The 21,238-nt window shown below is 37.0% G+C and overlaps 1 protein-coding gene across 1 annotated transcript in view; it reads right to left on the bottom strand.

Moving 5' to 3' along the window:
- The window catches only part of USH2A (usherin), a 640,561-nt gene that overhangs the window by 82,888 nt on the left and 536,435 nt on the right, over positions 1-21,238 (bottom strand). The window contains exons 58-59 of the mRNA XM_032466772.1: positions 10,274-10,432; positions 8,702-8,864 (exon numbers count right to left, since the gene is read on the bottom strand). Of these exons, the coding sequence (XP_032322663.1) occupies positions 8,702-8,864; positions 10,274-10,432 (322 nt within the window). The remainder of the gene's footprint in view (positions 1-8,701; positions 8,865-10,273; positions 10,433-21,238) is intronic.

The raw sequence follows: 21,238 nt of genomic DNA, 5'->3' as shown, positions 1-21,238 counted from the left end.
AAACTTTGAACAGAGATGTTGTGTAGATGACGGTTATTCCTAATTTATTTACGATGTAGGCATCGACTGTTCATTTAGCTGGAAGAATACCTCCTGAACAGTCTACGTTTAGGAAAATCACATTTTCAGTTCTCTCTGAAGAGCCAAATGGTTATTCTATGCTTAAGCTCATTGGGAAGATACTTCAATAATGCATTTTCTCAATCAGAGTTAATTTAATGTTGCTTAACACTAAGAAGAAAACAAAAATTAGTATTAAAACTAGGAACTATATATGTTAAAAGGCATTCATATGTATGTTGTCTTAATGTGGTATAACCTTTTAAGGAACTCGCTACCATCTTGGAATGCCAGCAATTCTCAGTGCTTATCTTCAGAATGAATTAAAAGAAAATCCTACAGTTCAATGCATTTCCCTTAACAATTTAAGATTATGAAACTGCTGCCCTTACCTCATGAAGGATATTAAAAATACTCTAAATTTAAATAGTCAGAAACATCTGTAGCCAGAGGAGATGGGTTGTAGGACTTGGTCCTTCCACTTCATTAAATGACCTTGGGCACATTCACCTCTGTTCTCTAGTTTACATTTTACTTTTGTAAACTGGAGTTAATAATCTTATAGTGTATAATGTCTAGAATTTTGGTGAGAATTAAACCAAGTAACGGACATGAAAATCACTGGGTCAAATGTAATACATGATACCCATGAAGTTATCATAGAAATGATGTCCAAAGCTGTATTTAGGCAGACAAATACAGCAGTTGTGCAAAGGCTCCAGTGAACCGGGAGTGACACCAGGTAGTCACAGAATGAAGAGGTCACCTCAACAGTCCGCATGAGGATAAAAGTGGATCCTGAGCTAGGTTGACGGTAGAGGCAATGGAAACAGATGATTTAGTAAATGCTTTGGGAAGGTTGAATCATCTAGCTTTCTGGAGTGATGGCTGCTTTGGTGTCAAGGGAAGGGACTTCAAAGACCTTTCAAAAATTTTAGAACTTAATTGCATTTAAAACTCTTCAGTGATTTGCCATGCAACCAGCCTGTGCTTAGCACTCTGATCCACCGTCTGAGATTTCTATTCCCATTTTACATTCCAAAATCCAATGCTTGCCTACAGTCCCCGTTTACCTTGATATTTCATGCTTCCACGACTTTGATATCTGCTAATCCTGTTCTGCAACACCTCGCCCCATCCTCTTTCCTTTTCTCCTCCTTTCTATAGGCTAACTCCAGGTCATCTTTTAGGACCCTACCCTCCAGTCACTCTCCCAGGAAAGTCTTTCCCTTGCTTCTCTCTCAAAGAGAGTTATAATATCCTTCTATGTGCTCAGTCTTTTCTTTATTGATTCACTAGTCACACCATATTGTAACGAATTTCCTTTCTCCTATATCTCTCATACTACAAGCTCCCTGAAAGCCAACACTCTCTCTTATTCCTTCGGTATAGTCTCAACACCTAGTGAAACATGGCACCCCAAATTAAACAAGAAGTATTTTTTGAAGCAAGGACTGGATGACTGGTTGACAAGAAGAGTCCAAGATGTTGGTTCCAAGAAGAATGAGAAAAATGTCCCCATTATTAAGTTATCGTTTCTCAGCTCTAACCCTACTCTTCTATACTTGGCTTTATGGCCGTGGAGCTGGGACTCTGCCATCCACATTTCTGCTCTACCGGCTGACTCCACGCCAGGCTCTGCCAGTAGGGGGCGCCAGAGGGCGATCAGAGAACTGAACGGAAAAGGAAACTGGATCCTCCCTACTTGCTTGTTGATTAGGTGAGCTTCTCTCCAGCAAGGATTCTTCACCTTGGAAGCAGTAGATCCTTCTTGAGAAGCAGGTGATTCAAGTGTAAATGTTTTCCAACACTTGGAAAACCAGCCTCATCACATGCCTCCTCCCACAGCACCTGCACCAGCTGGCAGGTGCCCCCTCAGATGTTTGGGTCCGAGCATCACAGATGCTCCCCTCTAAGTTTCTAAGTTTTAGTAATTCAAGCTGTTTCCCTCTGTTCCCTTGGTCCTAAGGGTACTAGCTGTTTCCTGCAGTTGCTGTCTCCATGATATCTTAGAGTTCACTTTTCATCTTTTTAGTTACCTAGTGAACAAACTTACAACCAGTTAATAATTATTTACATTAAATTCTTTCCATTAAGTAACTGGTGTGGTTTCTCTTTTCTGAGCAGACTTTGATTGCTCACAGAAAGAGGGAAATACGAAAATCACAAAGAGGGTGATGACAGATTTGCATTTGGATTCACTGAATTTATTATCTTGTCTTTACCACACCGTATTATATATTGACTGTAAAAAGTAATTAGAAAATACAAATGAGCAAAAACACAAGAATCATTCATAACCTATCTCTGGGAGGTAAGCATTGTTGACTTTCTTTCAGTGTTTAACATTCTAGACATTTTTCACGCAATATGAATGTAAAAAATATTCTATATATTTAAAGAAAACCAGAATCATACTAGGCATGCTGTTGTGCCGTCTGCTTCTTTTGTTATCAAGAACCTCTTTCCTATCCTTAAATGCACATATATAACTGCCAGCTTTGTCTTCTCAAAGCATGGCTATGGATGGGATATCTTGGATAACTTCCTATTTTTTTAAATCATGCTTTGTGTTTAACACAGTACTTTCACAGACATTATTTCATTTAATTCCTACAAAATTCTAGATGTTAATTATTTTCTGTTTATTAGCCACACTTAACATAAAAATGGAAACTTAGGGAACATCATGACTGGCCCAAGGTCATATAACTAGTCAACAGCAGACCCAGGACCTGGAAGCTGTATCTTCTGACTACAAATGCCATGCTCTGCCCACTATGTCACATTACTTCTCTATTTCACCCCAAACCTTCAATGGTTCACATTACCTCCAAATCAAAAACCTAAACTCCTTAGCCTAGTATTTAAAGCCTTCCAAAATCTACCATCAAGCTGATCTTCAAATTTCCTGCTACAAAAAACAGGTGTTCAGCCAAGGTTAACCATTACTGGAACCCTATGCCTTCAGTGTTGGGAATTTTGCTTACTTCATTATTTTATTCACTTGAGATGTCTTTGTGATCAGGCTCTGCTTATTAATATTTAATCTTCTACGAAAGAAACAGAATACAAAGTCCTGAAATGGTTGAGATGATGTATGGGAATTTTGCATAGGTGACATTTCAAATCAGTGAATTATAAAATAACACTGACACCCTACATAGTTTTAAAAAAGAGTGCCTAGATTTCTTGTCTCTTTTCTTAAAACAAAATCAGTCTATGAATGTAAGACCAGAAACCATAAAACTCCTAGAAGAAACCTTGGGCAGTAAGCTCCTGGACATTGCTCTTGGCAATTTCTTTTTGGATCTGACTCCAAAGAATAGCAACAAAAGCAAAAATAAACAAATGAGACTACATTGAACTAAAAAGCTTCTGCACAGTGAAGAAAACCATTGATAAGTAAAAAGGCAACCTACTGAATGGGAGAAGGTATTTGCAAGTCATATATCTGATAAGAAGTTAATATCCAAAATATATAAAGAACTCATACAGCTCAGTAACAACAATAACAAAAAACAATCTGATTAAAAAATGGGCAGAGAGCTGAATAGACTTTTTGTTTTTACAAAAAGACATACAGATGGTCAACAGGTACAATGAAAAGATGTTCAACATTACTAATCATCACGGAAATGCAAATCAAAACCACAATGCGGTATCACCTCACACCTGTTAGAATGGCTATTATCAAAATGATAAGAAATAACAAGTGTTGGTGAGGATGTGGAGAGAAGGGAACCCTTGTGCACTGGTGATGGGAATGTAAATTGGTACAGACACTATGGAAAACGGTATGGAGGTGTCTCGAAAAATTAAAAATAGAGCTACCATATGATCTAGCCATGCCACGTCTGGGTATTTATCTGAAGAAAATGAAAACACTGATTTGAAAAGATACATGCATCCCTGTGTTCACTGCAGTGTTATTCACAATAGCCCAGACACGGAAGTAACCTAAGAGTCTGTCTATGGACGAATGGATAAAGAAGATACGGCATAAGTAAAAAGGAGTGCTATTCAACTGTGAAAAAAAGAATGACATTTTGCCACTTGTGACAACATCCGGAAGAAAACAGCCTAAGGATATATAATGTATGCACATATATAGCAAACGGAGATTTGAAATGAATGAACGGCCTGACCTATAATGATCACAGTTTTAATTAAAACAATAATAATAGGCCATTTAAAATATTGAACTGGTAAAGATTTTAAAATCGACAAGTCCCTGTATTGATAGAAGTTTTCAAAATTAGAAATTCTTATATACCATTTTTAGAAGACAATTTGGCAATCTCTAAAAATTTTAAATGCACAAAATTTGATCCTGCACTTCTAGTACAAAGGATAATTCCCCCTATGTTTATTGTGAAGTTTTTTTTTTTTTTTGAGAATTGGAGAATTGCCAAATGGAGAATTGCCACTGTAATGAAAACCTGGAAATCACCTATTTTGCCACCAATAGGGGACTGTTTAAATAATACGTGATACACATCCATATAATAAAATATTGTTGCATCATTAAGAGAAATGAGGTGTGTGTGTGTGTGTGTGTGTGTGTGTGTGTGTGCGTGTGTGTGTGTGTGTATCCAAATGCCCAAAGAAAATCTGAACAATATAATTCCTTTATGTAAGGGAAACTAGAAAATGACAATGGTAGATGTATTAAAATTAATAGTAGTTACTTCTATCAATGGGAAGTATATATGGCATAAGTCATAAAGAAGGGATAAATAACCTTTGTAATATTCTGTATTATTAAAACTTTTTTTTAAAAACAAAAGTATTTCTAATTTAAATAGTCATTAAATTTTTACTTTGTAAGGCCAGATCTCAATGACATCAACTTCATCCATGACGCCTTCCATAAATATTCCCAGACTGAAAAAAATCCCTGTCTCCTGTAAATTTTCTGGTAAATATTTGTATTTCTCACATTATATTGCTCTTTTTTTTTTTTTGGTTTGTTAGTTTGACTTACATCTCTACTGTATCTTAGTGATATCTACTTATGTCACTGTTACAGTAAAGGTCCTTGGTAATAAGGCTCAGGTCTTACAGTAGATATGAACATTATCTGCCATTCATCCATCTATCCATCTATCCATCCATCCATCCACTCACCCACCCATCCATTCATTCATCCATTTTCACATCCAGACTACCTTCCCACCCAACACAAATTGATTGCATAAAAAATGCCTTCACCTTAGAATCACACTTTTTCTTAGTTAACTCAATAAGCTTAATTATTCATTTAAAAATTATTATATACAGTTCCCTTGGAATATTCTTGAATATCATCCATCCATTCAAACTGTCTCAGATGTTTATCCTTAAAAATCTTACTCCGTGCTTTTGCATACTTAGTTATTTGAATACTTAGAGGGAAGGTTTACCACTTATTTCTACTTTTATCGTGTTCAGAACGTGTTTGTATATATTTTTGTCTTTGCTGAACACTGATCTTTTTTTTTCTTTTTTTTGGAGGGGGAGTGGATAATTAGGTTTATTTTTAGAGGAGGTGCTGGGGATTGAACCCAAGACCTCGTGCGTGCTGAGCATGTGCTCTAGCACTTGAGCTATGCCCTCCCCTCAATCAAATCTTTTTATTTATTTTATTTTTGAAAATAAAACCCCATGCATTTTTGTCTCTATTAGAGTAGAAGCTCCTAGTGGGAGACCATTTTATTACATGTTTTGTAAATTCTTAGGAAAAAGCATTTGGTGAATTTTGTATACGGAAGCTGGATTTTTGTGGATGGATTTTGCCACTTATGATTACAGATGTAAAACAAAGAGGGAATATGGAAGAATCTTTATCATAGAAACCACACTTACTATGGGGAGAAAGCAGACCTCCAAGACGGCCTTGTTCGTACGCTATCAATAAACAAGTTGCAAAACACTAACATAAAGGATGTTCCTATGGTAGAAAACATCCTTTGCAACTCACACATGGTCCACAAAGTAGTCTGAACAAAATAGCAAGTTAATAGGAGAACTAACCAGAAGTAACTGTATTAACAGTCTTGCCCTTACTAGGTTATTTTTTGTTTTATTTTTTAAAGTCATAAACATCTTATCTGTTTATCAGGGCAGACACTTTTCAACAGGCTGATATCTAGAGGCAATGTCTAAACCACAGGAGGGAATTACTGAGGGGAAATGATTTGGGAGGCTGGAGAGAGCAGAGTGACAAACATTTTCAAAATGGGATCGGCAAGTTGGCTTCCTGCAATTTAATGAAAATATCTGCATAGGTCAAACCCCATCTTTGATTTGAGCTAAATGAATTTCCTCTGGTGATGCTAGAAGAGAGAGAGGGGGCAAAGGATGAAGCAGAAATCACTTGCCACTACCTCCCAGAAACACCGCAGGCTTGTGGCCATCACTACCCAAGGGGCCCCACATAGCCCCAGAATGAAAAAGAGCTACATGCCTACCTTCTATTTCTGTCCTTACAAATTTCTGATTTTTTTTTTGCAGCTATCTAAGAAAAATTTGATATTGTTGTTGTCTAAGCACATTTAAACTTCAGCAGAAATAACTGCCAAGTGATTCATGCCCGTGTAGGTGAATATAACGATTGTATCTGGAGCCCCAGTGCACCATTTTCATTTCACTTTAAATAAAAAACAAAATGTATCTGTGTCAGTCAGTGCCCTTCTGCTGTACTCAGAGGTATCAAACAGGCTACAATTATGATTGTGAAGTGATTGTGTCACATTGGAGGAAGGTTTATTGCTTTTGAGTCTGCTAGGCAGTAACACATTCTGTTTCATATTACTCTTTATATCATTGTTTGGCTGTGACTAGAATAATCAAATTCCATCAAATGCTGTCAAATTCAATTTACAGTATTTTTCATTGAAGCGGGCTTTCTGCATTATATTTCCTGTTTTCCCTCTCCATAGCTGCCATGGAATAGTCACTGCAATCATGAGCTTTATTTACAAAACCAACCGAGTGAAGCCACATCCTGCTCTATAACAGATACTTTATTTCCCTTTATTCAGAATAGGAATTTGATGTGCTTTTCTCATACAATTAGCATTAAGTAGATGAAAGAAAACCAAGAGGATGGGCATTTTAGAGGCTGCACTAATGTGCTTAGCGTAAAATGTAAATTCACATTAGCCATTTTCACGTGCCCGTGTGTGTTTGAATCAGAAATATTATTCTTCAAATTAATGTTTGCTGAGAAGAAATTTGGCTTGCTCATCTTGGGCCATGTCATTTACATAGCCAGACATGCAATCATGATTTCTGTCTTTATAATTTTCCTACAAACCCTTAGCTCATCACCAAAAATTGGTCTGAATCAAAGGGATGGAAGATCTGAAGTTATAAAAGGAGACTAAACTAAGTTTCAAACGATGCCGCTGGGTGGAGGATCAAGCAAGGGAAGGCGTGAGGCTGCTGGATGGACTAACAGAGGATGCTGAAGTGGGGCAAGGATCTGAGAAAAATGTGTTGGACTCTGTGTGTCTGATGCAAATACAGGGCTTTTGGAGTGGGCTTCTCATCTGCAAATCCTTTATGTCTGCCAGTCTCTGTCTTAGAAAATACCTTTTCTGTCATCTCAGTGCTACCATCTGAATGGTTGTGTTCCCTTCAAATTCATATGTTGAAATCCTGACCTCCAAGGTGTTGGTGTCAGTAAATGGGGCCTTCCAGAGGTGACTAGGTCATGAGGGTGGAGCCCTCATGAATGGGATTAGTGCCCTTATAAAAGAGGCCCCACAGGGCCCCCGGCCCCTTCTGCCAGGTGAGGACACAGTGAGAGAAGGGATATCTCTGAACCAGGAAGTGGGCCTCACCAGACAGTAACTGCGCCTTGATCTTGGGCCTCCCAGCCTCCAGAACTGTGGGAAATAAATGTGTGTTGTTTACAAGCCACCCCAGTTTATGGTATTTTGGTTATAGCAGCCTGAATGGACTAAGACAGAGGGTAAGCTCTCAGCCGACAGGTCCTCTGGTCCCTTCCCTGTTTTTGTTTTCCTTTCTCCTTTCCTGCTGTCTCTTCCTCCTCCCTCTCCCCCCACTTCCTCACCTCCACCTCACTCTCAGTCTCCTCACTTTCTCCTTCTCCTCCCCACCCTCTTTCCCTCTTTTCTTCATTTTAGGTGGATACACTTAACAAATTCTGCACATCGTTTCCAGCGGAGTGGAAACCTCGAAACAGAAGGGGGAGCTGCAGAGTGACCCTTCTCTCTGCACATGAAAAAAGTGCCGTCTTTTGAGGATGAGCAAAAGCCTTTTCAAGCTCCACATACTAGGTGATGGGAAATAATCAGAGTTCTTGTCCCAGACCTGGTTCCTCCTGTGGAATGACTATGTTCTCTTGGTCAGTGAGCGTCCAAGGACAGCTGTACTGCTCCATCAAAGGCAGAGCTTATGAGGCTGTGAGGTCTTGTCTCTTAAAGAGGGCTCAGACAAAAATGGCAGTTGCAGCATTTTCCCTTGGATAATGTGTAAGTTTCCAGTACCAATTTTAGTTTCCAGTAGGTGTTCCAAAAAGCATGAGTTCCCATCCACTCCCTTGTGGAAATAGAAAATGTGTTTGATTCTACACTTCTGAATAGTACACATTCTTAAACAATTGACAATAATAGAACTAAATCACTGTTACCTGTGAATAAAGTAGTTGATGATGACTCCATTTGGCTTTTTAGGTGGCGTCCACTTAACTTCAATGCAAGCTGACCCCAGTGGCTTAAGAATTGGGGAATTTAGATCCATGGGGGCTGCTTCAGATGTGGTGACAAACATCCTACTGCTAACTCCACAACCTCCTTGAAAAAAAAAAAAAAAAAAGGGAAACAAGACCTTTAGTAATTTGTCTACGTGTATATAGGTTAAGGACATCATGAAAATCATTTTATCTGAAGTTTTGATTATATGCTTGTGCACATATTTCAGACTAGTATTATAAATCACTACAGGATTTGAATACTTAAACAAGGGATCATTTTTGGAAAATCCATTAATTAGCCACATATTTTTACAGGCACAGACAATGACGCTTGGGCTTGTCTGAACTGAGGTTCCGCTGGCTGACTGCAGTTATTCCAGCCGGAGAGTGATAATGTGCTTCAATTTCATAAGCATCTGTGTGACCCGCACGTCTTGCATGCTCTTAATGCTGTCTTATTTTTGCTAATATTTAAAAATAATGATTGTTCTCTCAACACACACCAAGCAAACAGTGAATCTGAGGGATACTGTATCTTGATAGCATACCCTTAGGGAAATAGAGATGCAGGAGTTGATTTTGCATTTAAATAAAGAAAACCTTAGTTTAAAGCTATTTCCATGTGGATTCGCTGAAGACTGGATCACGGAAAGCAACCTTCAAAACAAAATCTCTTGGTCTGGTTTGTAGAGAAAAGTGAGCAAACTGACTCTCGATTTCGGAGATTTAGCATAGCAAAATTGCAGACCCCTAGTCCTAATCAACTCTATAGGAAATAGTGCTAATTTGAAAACAGAAGTTCCTAAGGACAGGAGTTACAGTTACGTGCTGGGGATAAGACTGGTAAATGTCTCTGATTGAAGGTGAAGCCACGTGTTGTGCACACCAATGGGAGTCACATCTCTCTTAGCGGCTGGGTGTTATATGACAGTTGGAGGGATGAAGGAAGTGAGAGGGGCTCTTCCTTAAGACCACACAGATAGATGACAATTTCACTGACCATCAGCCTAAGCCACGGAACTCAAGGAGACAGTTTATGTACACGCGATATGTATCAGAAAAGCACTGCAAAATACATAAGATTTATTTGCGTGTAACTTCACCTTCTAAATAATGTCTCCCTTACCACTCCTCTGTCTGAATAAAACTGAATTAGAACCAAGGTGAGTCCCTCTTCTATGAGAGTTTTGTAATACCTATTTTGTTTTATATTACCAATGATTCCTTTACGTGATCTCGGTGTTTTTCTTTTAAAGGGCCTTATAAAACAAGACTTTGCAAAACCACCATTTTAATATATTTAAATATTCATGATTTAATGTGCAGAAATGCATAATGCTTCACTCAATGCCAGGCTCTGATTTCTCTGGGTAAACAGTCCAGTACATGTAAGAAATGAAATGTTAGTTTCCATATTTGAACTGAGAATCTAGTCCTTTTTAATGAATTTTTTTTTAAATAAAATACTTTTCTATAAAAACCCAGGACAAGTGTCTGAAAGACCCTCACCATTTTGACATGCTTGTATCCTTATCTCATACTGTGTGAATGGAGCCAAATTTTCCACAAGGACAGATAGATGATGACCAACAGAGGAGGTCAGAGGCGCTACACTTCCAGCATCGAGTAAGACATTGTACTCCACAGGCATTTGGGGGATGAGGATCCCTTTAAAGAGAGAGAATAAAAATATGTATGTACGTTTTCTCAGCAAATGGTCAACAAATGCTTATCTTTTAAGAACAACGTATATTTAAACTTAATGGTATCTTTTTCCTAATAGAGTAATCAATAATTGCATGAAAACTAAGTTGGAAAAGGTGAGAATGCCTATTCCTAAAGTAAGAAATGCGTGTCACCCATTTTAAAAAACAAATGAAGTATAATAATTCTATTCAAAGATACACTCTATGGGCAAATAAAAATGAAGGCATGTTTCACTGCTTAAAAAATACAAGGCAATTAGAAATGGTGCCATATATTTTCCCTAGGCTTACTTACTCTTAAAGTACATAAAAAACCTATGAGTTTTGCTTGTGACAATAATTTTTCTGTAGGCATTGTGTATGCATCTAGTCTGACACGGATCCTTGACATAACAGCCCGTAAAGTATCCAAATCACAATCTACCTAGAGAATTCCCAGTGCATTAATTATTAAGTCAGGACAGTCCCCTCTGTCAGCGAGACTTATTGGCCCAAATATATATAAAATTTGGGTTCAAAAACTTGTCATTTTTCACAATGCTTCCTAAAGAAAGAAGGTCTTGTCATTTCAGCCTCTTCACAATCTAGTCATAGAATTAAATGCCCGTAAGTCTCGTTTGGTCATGAACAACATGCACACATTTTAAAGGAGAGGATGTGCACCTTGAATGAACAATAAAATGAAGTTTCCCACTAAAGTTTCTCATTGATCTGATAACTTCTAACATATATGGGCTTAGTCACTTACCTTTGTAGTAATTAAGTAAGTTTCTTTGCTACAGAAACAGTGAAATCTACAGCACAGGACTCAGTAAGCCATGAGAGAGAAGATCTAAAGAATGAAACGTGGTTGTGCTTTTTGTAGACACAGCTCCAATGGGTGAGGGGCAGAAGAGCTAGTACCAACGAGAAATGTTCAGGATTTCGTGTAGGATTGATGAAAATAAGCAGTTTCTGAAGGAAACACTGATCATCGTCGGGAGGACTGATCAATTATTTCCTTTGGAAAGGTGCTAGATTGTGCTGAATTTGGCAACCCAGAATGAGAATTTTAATTTTAAGTTTACAGCATCCTAATTAAACTATTGCTTTTGTCCTCATAGCTTAACTGACTGTTAATTCTATCATCGATTTCCTAAATTTTTATCTCTGGCTTTATATCTCTCCTGCAGCTCAGATTTCTATTTTGAACTGCCTGCTTCACAGAGACCTCAATCTCAACAGGTCCAAAAAAGAATTACACTTTTCTATTCCCAAATCTGTTCTTGGATTTCCTCTCCATTGCCCTACGCTGGAGGCCCTAAAGTTAGATCCTTAGAGTAGACTCTGAGAAAAGACTCTGATGTCTTTATTCTCAAGCTCAAGTGACCACTAAGTTTTATCAATGATTTCTTCAGGAAGTTTGGGTTTTATGTATAATCAGCAACATGAGACTCTGAAGATGCTAACATGATCTAACCTGTATTTTAGGAAGATAACACTGATGGCAGGTGAGCAGTGGATTGAAAACGGGAGAGCCAGGAGGTAGGGACACCAGTTTGAAAGTCATTGCATGGTTGCAGCAATAACAGAAACAGGAACAATATTTTACTGCATCCCTGTTTTATGCCAGGCAGTACCCATTACCACATTTATTATCACTAGAATGTCGCCAGAAAGAGAAAGAAAAATGCCATATGACATCATTTATATGAAGAATCTAAAAAATTATAACAATAATAATGACACAAATGAACTAATTATTGTTTTGATTTCTTGAATACGTGTAAGCACATCTTACTGTCCTTTATGACTGGATTCCCGCATTCTGTTGATTCTTATTTTGTAGTTGGATTTATTCCTCTGATAACCATGCAAGTTTAAAAAGCTAAAGATCTAATCTGTTCTTAGAAACAATAACTAGTACATATATGAAAACTAAAAAAACATGCCATGTACTGTGTATATGTATTTACATGCAATATAAAGTGTGTGTGCAGTTGGACTGTAATAATTCTACATATTAAACCTGGAAAAAAAAATCACTAGAATGTCAACTTCATACATTTGGGGACTTCGTTTTCCTCAAAACAATAATAAGGTAGGTCCAATGCTTAGATTTTAGCGCAGAGTAGTAGCTCAACTACTGAATAAAGAAGCCACATGACCACATTGAAAGGTAAATGTTATTACGTTTTTCTAAAATGAGAAAACTAAGGCCTGGAGGAGAAACAGGTTCCAGATATCATGTGAATTGGATGGAGCAGCCAGACTTGAACTCAGGCCCATTAGATACCAAAGCTTACCCCTCTATACTTACGCTATCTTTTGATAATAAAGGCGCGGATGAGGACAACTGTGGGGAAAAGTGAAAGGCTAATTTTGAGAAAACATGGACAGACAGGTAGAACAGGTCTTGCAGGTAGGTTAGATTCAGGGGGAGAAGTGATGGAGGAATCAGAATTACCACTGATGGAACAAAATTGTAGGTGAATATTTAAAGTTCTGAAGGGTGGGTTTCCCAAACAATCAATTGTTTGATTGTTCCCAAATGTCCTAGCCATTTGTGAACTTGTGTCAGAGTGTTTTCAGAGGCAAGGACAAACATGTCCCTGTTTCCCAACACCAGCTGGCCTCGTAAAATCTGTGACACACACACCTCCCCTGCCGAGCAAGGGCAAACCAACAGAATCCCACTACTTCTTGTTCACAAAAATGGTGAATAACTTTTTCTTCCTAAAAAGCACAAGACTAGAAAATCATATGTGTAATGAGGGATGAGAAATTTCACTGGCCAGCTGTTTGAACTCTGTAGTCACTGCAGAGCGAAGTAACTCTACACCAGCAGAAAAAGTTTATGCAGACAGAACCAGCGTGTTGAACAAGTGCAAATACCATTTGTGATGCAGTCAAAACCCAATTTAATTTCCATCTCTCACTATTGCTTTAAAATGAACGTATCCTGTGTACTCTTCCCCAGACACGGGATGAAAAGTTGGCTGGGACCATGATGTTTCTGCTCAGTCTCAGGTAATAAGACAATTCGGCATTATTTTTTTTTTCCATGAAGAAAGAGAGATATCACAACAAAGATCTTTAATGGTGTAATGAGTACATATAATGAGCTTACTGAGAAGATATTCTTCACAGTCTAATTCTCAACTGCAAGACAAAACTGGAGCCGTTTTTATGGCTCCCAACAAGACTGCTTTATAATTCAAATGAAATTTGAGAGTTGGATGAAGGGAGTTGCTTAGAGGAAACACTTGAGACTCTGGGTTCATTAATGGGCGAGGAAAACTTAAGTGCTGAATTAGAGGTAAAATAAAGAGCAATGTAATCAGGCTTTTTTTTTTTTTCTTTCACTAAAGATGTTCTTTGGGGAGTATTGCTCAAGGTAGTAAAAGAGATTGAAGAGTGAATCAGGGACCCTCTCAATATGCAATCTGACCTTTCAGCAGGAAGATATACTTATGGAAATATCCACCCAGAATATCATGGAATGTCACAGCATCCCACCTCAGATTTGGAGCATTTCTCCCTATTGTTACCCTGACATAGCCTGCAAAGCAGTGGGGGGAAAAGTTTGCTGTTTGCACACACATATTTATGACAAAATACAGAGAGCAAGAATTGCCTGGACATTGAGCCTGGTACTGGGGTCGGCTTTCTTCAGATTGATTGAATATCCTGCAATATAACAACATAACATGCTTTACCTAAAGAGATTAGTAGAAAATGTACCCCTGCAGGATAAATTATACATTACTTTTTTACAGAGACAGACATATTAAAGTTCAATGCCAAACTAGCATGAATTTTTAAGATAAAAAAGCAAGACCTTAAAAAAAAATCACAAGTTTATGGTGATTGCTTTAGGTTTTTTCCTAAATCTAAATCTCCTGGGATTATATGTTCACTCTCCTCTGTCCCTACGGTAGATCTTACGGGAAAGTTTGACAAACAGATTTGAAAAACACGCCATCATTCTTGTTGAACTAGACAAACCACAGAATGGAGTCAGATCAAACCCCTTTTTTATGCCTTCATTTGTTTCTGATAAATTACTCAACCTTTATGAATGCCAGTCTCTTTGTCTATAAAATGATGATGCTAATATCCACCTCATAAAGAGCTGAAAGAATTAAATTTAAAAATGCGTGTACAGCATTTTAGTACATCACTGCAATACAGAAAGTGCCGAGTAAATGACAGGCGCCTCTACAAAAAAAAAGAAAGAAAGAAAGAAAGAAAGAAAGAAAGAAAGAAAGAAAGAAAGAAAGAAAGAAAGAAAGAAATGGAACAAAATGGGAAAAAAACCTGCACAACTATAACACTGTCTTCATGGCTCTCAAACACTTCTGAACCCATCTTTTGTATAAAGCTGTTATTCCAATTACAAATTAATGCGATATTGAATCAAGTAAATATCTTTATAACAATATTTTGTTATCTAGATTTATTTTTTACATATACTTGGATATGATAAGTTCTATTCCTGTGAAGAGATTCTATTCTTCACCTTAGTAATGATTTAGAGCAATCGCTCCTTCAATTTGTCTGAGGTTGCACCTTATTATACTGCGCCTTTAGTCTGTATCTACTGGTCTGCTTCCAGTAACTCCTCTGCTTAAAAAGGACTCCTTAAAAAGGACAGGACTCCCAGGAGGTCAGGGAACAAAACTGCGCTTCCATCACGTTTCAAATATGGACATAGTCTTGATCTCAGCTGGTCAAAGCATGAACCCGGAAAATGCATTTTTCACGTCTTGGTTAATTGGAAATAAATGTCCTTTACACACACCTATGAGGTGTTGAAACAGCAAATGCTCCTTGAAGCTGTGAACATGTCAAACGCTGACATGCATTTAGGAAAGAGGGTCCCCTCCACTGTCATGATTTACAGGACAGTGACATGAAAGTCTCCTTTCTTCCTGCAAGCCCTCGACCATCTGCGGTGAGTCTGAAGCGACCCAGCCCCCTGGCATTCTGATGACTGAATGAAATGAAATGGGCATATTTGTTAAAGTCAGCCGGCAAGCCACACGACTTGGTTAGTTCCCGAGTTCATAAATTTATGTCAGAGTGAGAGGAGCAGCGGAGGCTCATGTGAACCAATTTACCCTAAGTGCAAATGGCAGTTTTGTTATTTGGTGTCAAAGTTACCAGTCGCACAAAGACAAGCCGTCATAACACATTTTCTTGTTCACTAAAGAACAAGGAGTTTGTTGGTTAATATTCCTTGCAAGGCTCCTTTTCATAATTTACAACAACTAGATGCTGGTAGGTTATTTAACATTTATGAAGTTAAGATGTAATCAGAAAAACCCTGATTATCTTTACAAATAAAAAAGTTAAATTATTCAACTTTTTTTTTTCTCTCCGTGGCTTCATTTCACAGCAGGTGCATACTTTACAACGGGAGAAGTCAATCAAATAATCCTTTTTAAAAATCTTTTTTTCAGAGCTGGGGCAAGAACAATTCTAAGAGGAAAGCGATTAATTCGGTTTGATAGCCACATTGGCTTCAAAACACAGGTTGTGCTTAACATAATGCTTTTAAACAATTAGCCTGAATTCTCCTTTGTACAGATAGTGGTGTCTTGGTTATGACCTTTGGGGACCATGGACGTGAAAAAGGACCCTCTTAAATATGCATCCATGCCAATTGTATGGACATTTTACATAGTTTGTATAATAGTCATCATTTTATGCCTTTTCTACCCAAGAATAAGGTATGGTTCTTGACAAGAGGGACACTGTCTCATTCATTCTTCTTTTTAACTCTCAAAATGTCGAGTATAGTGTCTTTCCCCTGAGAGGGGTTCAGTAAACATTTCCATGTTTGTCAAAATGAAAAGGTGACTCAATCTACCCAAATGTAAATGAACTACATCCTATGAAATTTTAAGTGGCAAATAAAATGACCCTACTAGGTTACTGGATGAACTGTCCTTGAATTAATTTGTCCTCATTTATGTTTGCTGTATGTATGGCAATTTTTTTTTTTTTTTAGCTTTTGAACTGGATCATAGTAAAACAGAAAAAAGCCATTTGCTTTCCGCACTGTTTAGGCAGAAAAATAGAAAAATAGAAAAAATATACTATAGTGATTTTGATCATAGAATTTGGAATCAGACTCACTATAGGTTGGCTCAGACTTCTATGTGATGTGGTCTCTGTGTGACACCTAGAGAAAAAAGCTTGTAATGTCGAAAATGCCTTTTCTCATTAGCCAAATAGGAAGAACACTGAACGTACTACAAGTTGTTATGAATATTAAATGAGATATGTGTTAATCTCTTGGAAAAATGCCTAGCGTGTATTAGAGCTCAAAAAGGTGATATAAATGTATTAAACGCCAAAAGCAAAGGCAACAAAAGCAAAAATAAACATATGGGATTACATCAAACTAAAAAGCTTCCCCATAGCAAAGGAAACCATCAGTAGAATGAAAAGACAACCTATGGAATGGGAGAAAATATTTATAAACCACGTATCTGATAAGGGATTAAATATCCAAAGTATGTAAGGAACCCATACAACTCAATAGCAAAAATAAATTTTTTTAAATGGACAAAGGACCTCAACAGACATTTTTCCAAAGAAGACACACAAATGGCCAACAGATAACATGAAAATGTGCTCACCGTCAATAATTATCAGGTAAATGCAAGTCAAAACCACAGTGAGATATTATTCCAGGTCGGATAGGATCTCTATTATAAAAAAGTTAAAAGATAACAAATGCTAGCAAAGATGTAGAGAAAAAGGAATCCCTGTGCACTGCTGGTGGGAATGTGTACTGGTACAGGAACTATGGAAAATGGCATGGAGATTCCTCAAAAAATTAAAAACAGAATTCCTATCTGATTCAGCAATTCTACTTCAGGATATATATCCAAAGGAAATAAAATCATTATCTCAAAGAGACAGCTGCACTCCCATGTTCACTGCAGCATTATTCACAATAGCCAAGGTATGGAAACAACCTGTCTGTCCATTAACGGCTGAATGGATAAAGAAAATGTGATATATATATATATATATATATATATATATATATATATATATATATATATATATATATATATATATATATAAATATTTATATATATATATATATAAAACAAATACTGAATGGTATCACTTATATGTGGAATCATTAAAAAAAAAAGTTGAACTTGTAGAAACAGAGTAAATGGTGGCTGCTAGAAGCTGAGAGATTGGGGGAAACAGGAAGAGGTTGGTAAAAGGGTGGAAACTTTCAGTTACAAGATGCATAAGGTCTGAGGATCTATTGTGTAAACTGGTGACTACAGTTGACAATGTGTTGTGTAACTGCAATTTGCTAAGAGAGTAGAACTGGGTTTCTCACCAAGGGGTAAAGAAAAAAAAGAAAAAAAGAAGAAATACATTAAGATAATGAATGTGTTAATTAAATCAACGGTGGGCCTCCTTTCACAATGTATACGTACATCAAATTATCATGTTATACACTTTAAATACATTACCATTTTATTTGTCAATTATACTTCAATAAAACTGAAAAAAGATTAATGGATTCATATGTAAAGTAAGCCACAAATCATTGAAATGAGTTTTACATTTTCTTCTGAAACTCACCACTACTTGTCACTTGGTTATTGCACTTAAAAGAAACCTGAAACAATTGCCAATGTTGAATCATCCCAATTAATGCAACATGAATGTCTTAGAAAGCTTAATGCCAATTCTGACTTTAAATGAATAGCATCGGATCTAATACACTTCAGCTGATGAGCTCAGTGACCGCCAAGACGCCTCATGTCTACCGACAGGCCATATCGTGCCTAGCTACCCTTTAATCAAAACTTGATTAATAAAAATCATTTCTATTCCTAAGCAATATTAATTTAAATGATTTCTCAGTAGAAGAACTGTTGCCAATTCTTTTCTTTAATGGACTAAGAGATAAATGTGAAAGGAAAAGCACCAGCATTTCAAGATTATGCATTAAGCCTAGATAACTCACCATCCTTAGTGTGAAAAAGCGGGTGTTCAATCTAACGACATTGTTAATTAGAACATGATTGAGGGCTAGGATAGTTCAAAATATAGTCATCACCTTGATAAATCAGACCATCCCTTTACTACCTTCAAAGTTTAAATAATGTTGAATGTTTGGACTCTGAAAGCGCAGGGATACCTAGCTCCATTCTTAATCTAAGTAAACGATTCATGTCCCATGAAACATTTGCTTCTTCATTTTCTACAATTTTTTCACCTACTGAGGTCACATATATCCATTTTTCTTTTTAATACGAATGTGTACATTGTGACCCAAAGTTCAGAGCTGGCAAAAGGTGAGAAGAAATGTTTAGGAATACACTAATCTGGTTTATTTTGTCTATAGATTCAAATAAGAATGGCCAGCATATAGACAGTGCCCACTGAATGTGGGTTTCTATACGAAATCAAGTGTTTGAATAATTTTAAACAGCAGAACATCTAAAATTTATTTATATTTGCCTAAATGGCAAATTTTAGAACCTTACTCAACATTTTGTTTCTTCATTTCAATTTAGCAAACATTTTATAAGGATATGCTGTTTGTATACCATCTGATTTGATGGTACAAATAATATACAAAAGAGTGGATTGATTTTCTAGAGTTTGGAGTCTTTTGATAATCTTACGACTACTATTGATTAAATAATAATGAGATAAAGTGAACCAGGATTTACCTGGGAGGTTAAGAGAATGTCTACCAAGGCATTAAAACAATCTGTGAATAACCGCTTTGTAGTTAATTGAGAAACGACTCTTTCCCTCTCCCACCTAATTAAAATCTTTCTAGACCTGGAACCATGTTTTGCTAAGTCATGTCTATTCCTTCTGCACTTCTGGACAGGTAGGTAAGGCTTCTGGTGACTAGTTTCTTCACGGTGTGGGAGATAACTATTGCCAGATGGAGATCTTCTCTTCCAAGGCTCACCATTTTTCACAATTAATTCTGCAAGAAACATTTTTCTCCTCGAATCATTTGGTTTTCTCCAACACCTAGCTCTGCTTCTCGGCCCTCTGGGGTACTATTTCAAAACATCCAGGTGCTATACCATAAATCTGAAGGACTTTGGACCACAAATGGGAATGATTTGGATTTAAGAGTTAAGTCAAAGATAGGAAGGAACTGCTCCCATAAGGCAGTCATAGAGAGCAGATCTGAATTTGAATTCTGCCTCTGCTGTGTGACTTGGAGTACATCATATTACATCTTTGAGATTCAAGTTTCTCATCTTAATATTTTGATCATGATACTACTTGTCTGCCAGGCTTTGCATGAGAATTAACTGAGGTAAGGCAGGGAAAGTGCTTATCAAAGCATTAGGCATATACTAGGAATTTAACAAATGGCAAATATAAGCAAGTAATATTAATGCATATATATGATATTTGCCATCAGTATTACAATTTCTCTTCCCCTGAATAGTCTCATATATTCTCTGGACCTCAGCCCTTTTACTAATAGGATTTAGAAACATGTAATAAGACAATGTATAGCTAGCATTGAAATAAGAACGTGTAAACTGAAAGCTCATTTAATTGTCTAGGTCATTTCCTGTTGCCAAGCAACCACATGGATTTTTTTCTCCCAGCAACTTACCTATGTAAGGTCACTCTGTCCGTACTGACCACAGGACAGAATACATGTGAAAAAAATCAGTTCATCTGACCACTACTTTGGCTTTGGACATTCCAGGGAACCGGTTTGATTCACGTTTTCAGAGATTTATTGTAACCGACCACGTTTGCTTGGCATGGGGGGGACGTGGTTACTAAACTCAGAGCTCATCAAAGTCACCTGGGGAACTTGACTCCATCCCAGGACATTCTTATTCTGTAAACTTGGGGCTGAGAATCTGTCTTTGCATAAGCTTTCTAGCTGATTCTAATGTTCACTCAGGTTGGGGAATTACAGTCCATACTGTTTTTTGACAATTTTTCAGCTTTCTGTGTGATGTAATCATTTTGTGATGTCAGGGCAGGATAAGCAACACCTAGAAAGCTCTTGACTGTGAGCAAATAAACAACCTCCAGTTACAGCAAGTTTGTTTTCTTCTAGTTTAAAATACATATTTGTGACTAGTCAGGAGCAGAAAAATGTTTTTATTATCCAAATCAAAACACAGCATGAGGTACTTTCCAATAAAATCAACTGTAGATTATACACAAGTCAAAATCACCTGCCTGTTTACTGACTTCAAAATCCTTCTAGGCACCAGGAAAAAAGTTTCATTTAAGATTTTAATCTTTCCATATATTACAGGGTTTCTGTAATGGATTTTGTGCATCTGAAACTAAAAGATTGACAGGTCTGGATATTATAGATTTATTAACCATTGGTTACATGGTCAGAGTTAGTGTGTGAAGCACTTCTACAATATCCTTTAGGCTGGACTAGAATGAACAATTTCTACAAAGCCTGAGGTAGACAAGAGTTAAGGTTACATTAAAAGAGCAAAACTTACGCTTATTTCACTATGATTTTTTTCTAAATAAAAACATACATTGAATATGAAAATATGATGCTGAACTCAAAGGAAAAAATGACACAATTCTGGGAAATTTGAAAGAAGTCTTAAAAATTTATAAACTTAATCCTAACATATGCAGTTTTATCATTTTGAAAGTGGGGGCCTTGGGACCTAGCAAATGTTGGAGCAAATACATTTTTAAAATGAATAATTAAAGGTAAAAATAGTTATCTGAAAATAACCACTATCTAGAGAATATTATACAGACCAGG

This window comes from Camelus ferus, chromosome 23, assembly GCF_009834535.1.
Source record: "Camelus ferus isolate YT-003-E chromosome 23, BCGSAC_Cfer_1.0, whole genome shotgun sequence".
Taxonomy (NCBI): Eukaryota; Metazoa; Chordata; class Mammalia; order Artiodactyla; family Camelidae; genus Camelus; species Camelus ferus.
Note: the sequence above shows the minus strand (reverse complement) of the source record. Positions and strands in the feature narration are given on the sequence as shown.